This window comes from Bison bison, unplaced genomic scaffold (assembly GCF_000754665.1).
Source record: "Bison bison bison isolate TAMUID 2011002044 unplaced genomic scaffold, Bison_UMD1.0 scf7180017862692, whole genome shotgun sequence".
Classification (NCBI taxonomy): Eukaryota; Metazoa; Chordata; class Mammalia; order Artiodactyla; family Bovidae; genus Bison; species Bison bison.
In genome coordinates, this window is record NW_011493264.1 from 372,577 (window position 1) to 378,323 (window position 5,747).

A 5,747-nucleotide genomic window follows, 5' to 3' on the forward strand; every position below is an offset into this window, starting at 1 on the left:
CTCTTGAGAGTGCCTTGGACAGCAAGGAGATCCAACCAGTCCATTCTGAAGGAGATCAGCCCTGGGATTTCTTTGGAGGGAATGATGCTGAAGCTGAAACTCCAGTACTTTGGCCACCTCATGTGAAGAGTTGACTCATTGGAAAAGACTCTGATGCTGGGAGGGATTGGGGGCAAGAGGAGAAGGGGACGACAGAGGATGAGATGGCTGGATGGCATCACTGACTCAATGGACGTGAGTCTGAGTGAGCTCTGGGAGTTGGTGCTGGACAGGGAGGCCTGGCGTGCTGCAATTCATGGGGTTGCAAAGAGTCAGACACGACTGAGCAACTGAACTGAACTGAACTGAAGAAGATATGGAAGACAAGCTGTTTACAACATGATGACATGTTTAAGCCTGAAATGCCGGACACACTGTGTCCAGGTCCTCAGGCTGGGCCTGGAGCCAGCACAGTCCAGACTGAAGGCGAGCCCTGGAGGGTGTGCTGGGCTCTTGGCTCAGACACGGTGGGGGCCGTGCTGGTGGTAGGAAAGTTGAGTGAGGCTCCAGATCAGAGTGCAGCATCAGGAGCAAGTGGAATTGGGGCGTAGGCGCAGATAACTGGCCGGTCCTGACCTGTGGGGAGGGTGGAGGCGGTGGACGCCCTTCTGCTGGGCGTCTCTACCAGGGTGCCCTTGAGGAAGGTGCCCAGGCCTGTCCTGCCCTCAGAGGCAGCCCCGCCCCACCCAGAGCTCCCTGCCGAGCGCAAGGCAACGTGGTGTCTCTGATACCGAGATAGGAGGGAGGTCCCTGAGGAACGTGGGGGCCCACAGTCCCATGGGCAACGTGGATGCTGGGCACAGCTTGTTCTGTGGGCCACTTGGCTCGAGGAGGTGGCTCTGAGTCCTGGAGCAGAAAGTCTCTGTGGCCTGACCAGCAGGCTCCTGCCGAGGGCGGGGCAGGAGGTTTCAGCTCTGCAAGGTCCCGTGAAAGCAGACCCGAGGCCGTGTGTGCTGACCCCGAGGTGTGTGCGCTGACCCCGAGTGGTGTGTGCTGACCCCCAGGCGGTGTGCACTGACCCCGAGGCAGTGTGCGCTGACCCTGAGTGGTGTGTGCTGACCTTGAGATCTCTGGACATGGACTTGACTGGGGGACCAAGAGCCGGAAGCACTGCTGTGTTTGCGTGTGGGATGAGGGTACCTGGATGAGGCCCTGGGGTGAGGAGGGTGCCTCCCGTTCCTCAAGGCCAGAGGCGCCTTGAGTGAGAGAGGGGACTGCAGGGGAAGCAGAGCAGAGGCAGGAAGGCTCAGCAGCAGTGGGGGCAGCTGTTCCAGGGACAGTGGGCAGACGGTTGACAGAGAGGACAGGGGGCAGACAGCCTCCGGGAGGGCCTGCAGGGGGAGGGTCCACTGAAGTTAGGCCCTTGGAGCCCTGGGGATGCTCCTGGCAGGTGGCGGGCAGGATGAGGAGGGCTGGATCAAGGGTGGCCCGCCTGTGAGCACAGCAGGGTGTTCAGAGGGGGAGGGAGGCTGCAGTGGGGGGTGATGGTGGCGGCGGTACCCCAACCCTGTGCGGCTGGCCCTTCTGCCTGTCCCCTTGCCAGCCTCTCCAGGCTGGACGTTCCTTCCCTCCCGTCCTGGGAGCTTCCCCAGAGTTGGCCTCTGATGACTTCTGCTCTGGGCTTTGCTCTCTTTGTAGCCTCCCCTTACTAACACACTGGACCATTTTCTTACCCTTTTCCCCATTAGAAAGGTGACTCCGCGGGGCGGGAGAACTTTGTTTTTCTCTCTGTGCCTGTGCCTACACACACGGTGGGAGCTCAGGTGCTGAGAAACACGAGTGAATGAAACCGACAGGAGCCTCACGGGCGACCAGGGTCCCGGGACTGTGCTGCCCTGAAGGGCCTGGAGGCCTGACAGCCAACCGCCTGGCAGACACAGTTCATTTGATGAAAAGCAAGTGAGAAACGGCTTTCATAATAAGAAAATAAGCTAGAGACTACAGCCTGATCTCAGAGCACCGTAAAAGTCAGTGACGCAGCAGGAAGATGTGCGAGACAGCCTCCTGTCCTCCTGCAGCCTCTTAGCTGCTTAAAGCACTTTCCGCAAAACTGAGAGCGTAGAGAGAAACTTGATTGTCTTCGAGGCAGTGGTCAGGAATGCCAACAGATAAGGCTGTGACTGGGCATCAGATAACTTGTGATAACCAAGAACTGAGAGTGCACAGCCTGCACTGCTGTGGACAGATGGCCAAGATGATAAATACATGAGGTGGGGAAGGCCCCTTCCTGGAGCAGGAGATGGGTTCATGAGTGCGGGAGAATGCGTGCATTTGGAAGCATCCGCCCAGAGAACAGACTCGGGTGAGGATGATCCACAGACACTGAAGCTCATGGGCGTCGTCGGCTCGCAGGGCGCCAGATGTTCACGTGTCCTCAGGTGTCCCCACACGACACAGGTTCCTTCCCGGGGAAACCCAGTCACTTGCAGTGGAGAGGACTCCAGGCCCCTGCCGCTGAGATCCCCGGGCCCAGCTCCAGCCCACGGGCTGCCCCGGGCGGGCCCTCCTCCTCAGGGAATCGGGCTCTAGGCCTGGAGGCTGGCGGGCTAGCTTCCTCGGGAGACGGGACGCCCCTCCTGGGTGACCGTGGCTTCTGTCCCACAGGTTCCAGCAAGGTGCTGCTGAGGCCGCGGACGACCCAGGAGGTGGCACACATCCTCAGGTAGGCGCCCTGCCCACCCCACTCCCTAGTCACCAGCGCGGGGCAGAGAGCACGCGGACCCCACGGCCACGCAGGCGGGCCCGGGAGGGCGGGCCGAGCAGGGGAGGGCGGGGCGACGGGAGGGCGGGGCGACGGGAGGGCGGGCCGAGCAGGCTGAGCGGAGCCGCGGCCTCCAGGGGGCGCCGGGCAGCCTCGATGCCCAGGGCAGCGGCGGGCACAGGCCTTTTCTTGAAAAACGCTTGCTTTGAGGTTTTCAATCCCTACACGCTCGTGTTTACTATAGGAAAATTGGAAAACATAGAATGCCATAAAGAAGGAAAAATTGCAAAAGCAAAATTTTCCTCTCCAAGTGTAACCGCTGATGACATTTTGGTTTGTCAGCTCAGCGCTTTCCTGCGTGTGTGTGGGTTGTTAAGCATCATCACATTATACCTCCCGCGTCAGGGTCTTTCCCTTCCACGTGGCAATGCCCGCGGTCTGATTCCTATTCCACGCCACTGTCGATGCGTGGAAGGTGAGCGCCTGAGAGTGCTCTGTCCGCGCTGCCCTGTGGAGGTGTGTGCAGGGCCCCAGGAACCTGGCGCTGCTCCGTTTGAGCTTTGCTGGAGGCTGGCTGCCTGGCAGGTGGCTCACGTGACACAGGTGGGCAGCCTGCCCCTCGGGGTGGGCGCCCCAGCGTGCAGATCCTGACCCATCAGGGCTCGGTCCCTTCAGGTCCTTGCTCGGTAGGAGGCTGGCTGGGGATGAGGTGCTGCTGGCGACTCTGACCTGGCTCTGAAGGGCAATGGGCAGGGGAGGGGTGGGCAGCCCCGGATAAGGGGGAGCAGAGACGTGGGGTGGGGGGCAGGAGGGGCCCTGAGTGCCCAGGGCTGCAGCTGTTGAGGTGAACAGGCAGGGCAGCAGTGGGCGCTCTGTCTGCGCTCGGAGGAGCAGCCTCGGGGTGGCCTTGGCCTCGTCCGTGACCTGGGAAGGCCATGGCCGCCTGCTCCCCCTGCGGTTTGTGGGGTCACTTGCCCCTCAGACTCCCGTCATGTGTGGGGACGGAGGGGACACCCCCTCGAGGCTGTGGCAGGAAGTGGCCTGGCTCAGTGGCGGGAGAGGCTGGGGTCTCACGGCCCTGATGGCGTCCCCCCAGGGTGCTGGCGTGGGAGTCGGAGAGGGCCCTGACCCTGGTCCTCGGTGTGTCCCAGGTACTGCCACGAGCGGAACCTGGCTGTGAACCCACAGGGGGGCAACACAGGCATGGTGGGCGGCAGCACACCCGTCTTCGACGAGATCATTCTGTCCACCGCCCTAATGAACCAGGTCCTCAGCTTTCATGACGTGTCGGGTAAGGCCGGCTGCCGCTGGGCTGGGCTGGGCTGGGGTGAGGGGGGCCTGGGTCCGGGGTGGGGGGACAAGCAGCCACCCCTCTGCCTTAGCCAGTCGCCCAGGCCCCTTGGCCCTTGGGGTGACTTACACCCTGGACTTGAGCTGTTCTGTGGCCCCTCCCGGCCACACCGACCCTTCCTGAGGCCTGCGGGGCGTATAAGGGGCTCCACGGTTTTGAAGCTCCAGGCCCCACAACTGTGTAGGTGCCTCTCAGGCAGGACCCCTGGGCCGAGCATGCTCTCTGGCCAGGGCGCCTGGACACTGGGGGGCTGGGCAGAGCCCCAGGCTCCACCCACTTGATGCCAGCAGCATCTCCAACCCAGATTGTCTCCAGACTTGTCACATGTCCCCTGGGGCAGAATCCCACCTGCACTTGAGGGCCCTAGCCTTGTAGGAGCCCCTCTTCACCGCTCCCTTTAGTGAGCCTGTGTGTGTGAGCCCTGTTCCCCCGACGTGGCCTCACTGGCCTTTCCTCTTTTCTCATAAAGGCATTTTCTGGGGGAGGGATGGGGCACACCCGTTTTCCTCCGCGCCCTGGTTCCTGGGCGGACGGATGCCCCTCCCGGGCTTTTTGGCCTGCTGGGCCCCCTGGGCTGAGCCTGAGGGCCCCTACGGGGGCTCTGCTTGCTCGGCAGGGGTCCTGGTCTGCCAGGCGGGGTGTGTCTTGGAGGCGCTGAGCCAGTACGTGGAGGAGCGGGGCTTCATCATGCCTTTGGACCTCGGGGCGAAGGGCAGCTGCCACATCGGGGGGAATGTGGCCACCAACGCAGGCGGCCTGCGGCTCCTGCGATACGGATCCCTGCGGGGGACGGTCCTGGGCCTGGAAGTGGTGAGCTGGGGACACTTGCCGCCGGGCGCTGGCCCTGCTTCCGGGGACCTGGCTGGACCTGCTCCGGTTCCTGGGTTGGTCCCAGGGGGCTGTCCTTTCCAATGGTCGTCATGCAAGGTCTCTGGTGAGACCCCCTGGCTCAGGGGTCAGGTGCACCCTTGCTGCCATGCACGGGCACCCGGGGTGCTGCAGGCCCAGCTCTGGTGCCACCCTCTTGGGCCTCAGGTGGGCAAGGAGGCCACCTCTGGGTGCGGCCTGGTCTCCACTGGGCCCCACCCGGGCCGTGGGGGTTACACGCAGCACCCCACTCTCCGGCTTCCAACGAGGCGATGACGCACCTCCTGCCCCCATGAAAGGCTGCTGTGGGAGCTGTGGCCCTGAGCAGGTTCCCGGACTGTGGCATTCCCCCTGCCAGCTTTCCTGGGGCTCGTGCCCAGAGGAGCCCGGTCAGGCCTCCGTCACGGCTCCAGGGGGTCTCTAAGGCCCAGACCCTATGTTTACCCAAGGAGGGGCCACTTCTGTCTGATGAATCGCACGGTTCCTGTGGCTTTGTTCTCTGGCTGCAGGTTGTTTTTTATTGCAAGTATCTTGCAGGCTTTTGCAAGTTGTTTCACTAAGCTTTTGACTAATTCACCAAACAAGAGTCAAACGGGATTAGAGAACTTGACTGAGCTGCCTGGGGATGAGGAGTGCAGGGATGGGGACACTGGTGCACTGCCTTTCTCTGCCTTCCTGCGCCCCGGGTGCTCCCTGCTCCACCCAGGTGCTCCGTGCTCCACCTGAGGTGCTCTGGGCTCCGCCTGGGTGCTCCCTGCTCCACCCAGGTGCTCTGTGCTCCGCCTGGGT

At 62.6% G+C, this 5,747-nt stretch overlaps 1 protein-coding gene across 1 annotated transcript in view; it reads left to right on the plus strand.

Annotated features, from left to right (window-relative positions):
• D2HGDH (D-2-hydroxyglutarate dehydrogenase) overlaps positions 1 to 5,747 on the plus strand; it is a 26,363-nt gene that overhangs the window by 5,354 nt on the left and 15,262 nt on the right. The window contains exons 3-5 of the mRNA XM_010832891.1: positions 2,644 to 2,701; positions 3,892 to 4,031; positions 4,708 to 4,905. Of these exons, the coding sequence (XP_010831193.1) occupies positions 2,644 to 2,701; positions 3,892 to 4,031; positions 4,708 to 4,905 (396 nt within the window). The remainder of the gene's footprint in view (positions 1 to 2,643; positions 2,702 to 3,891; positions 4,032 to 4,707; positions 4,906 to 5,747) is intronic.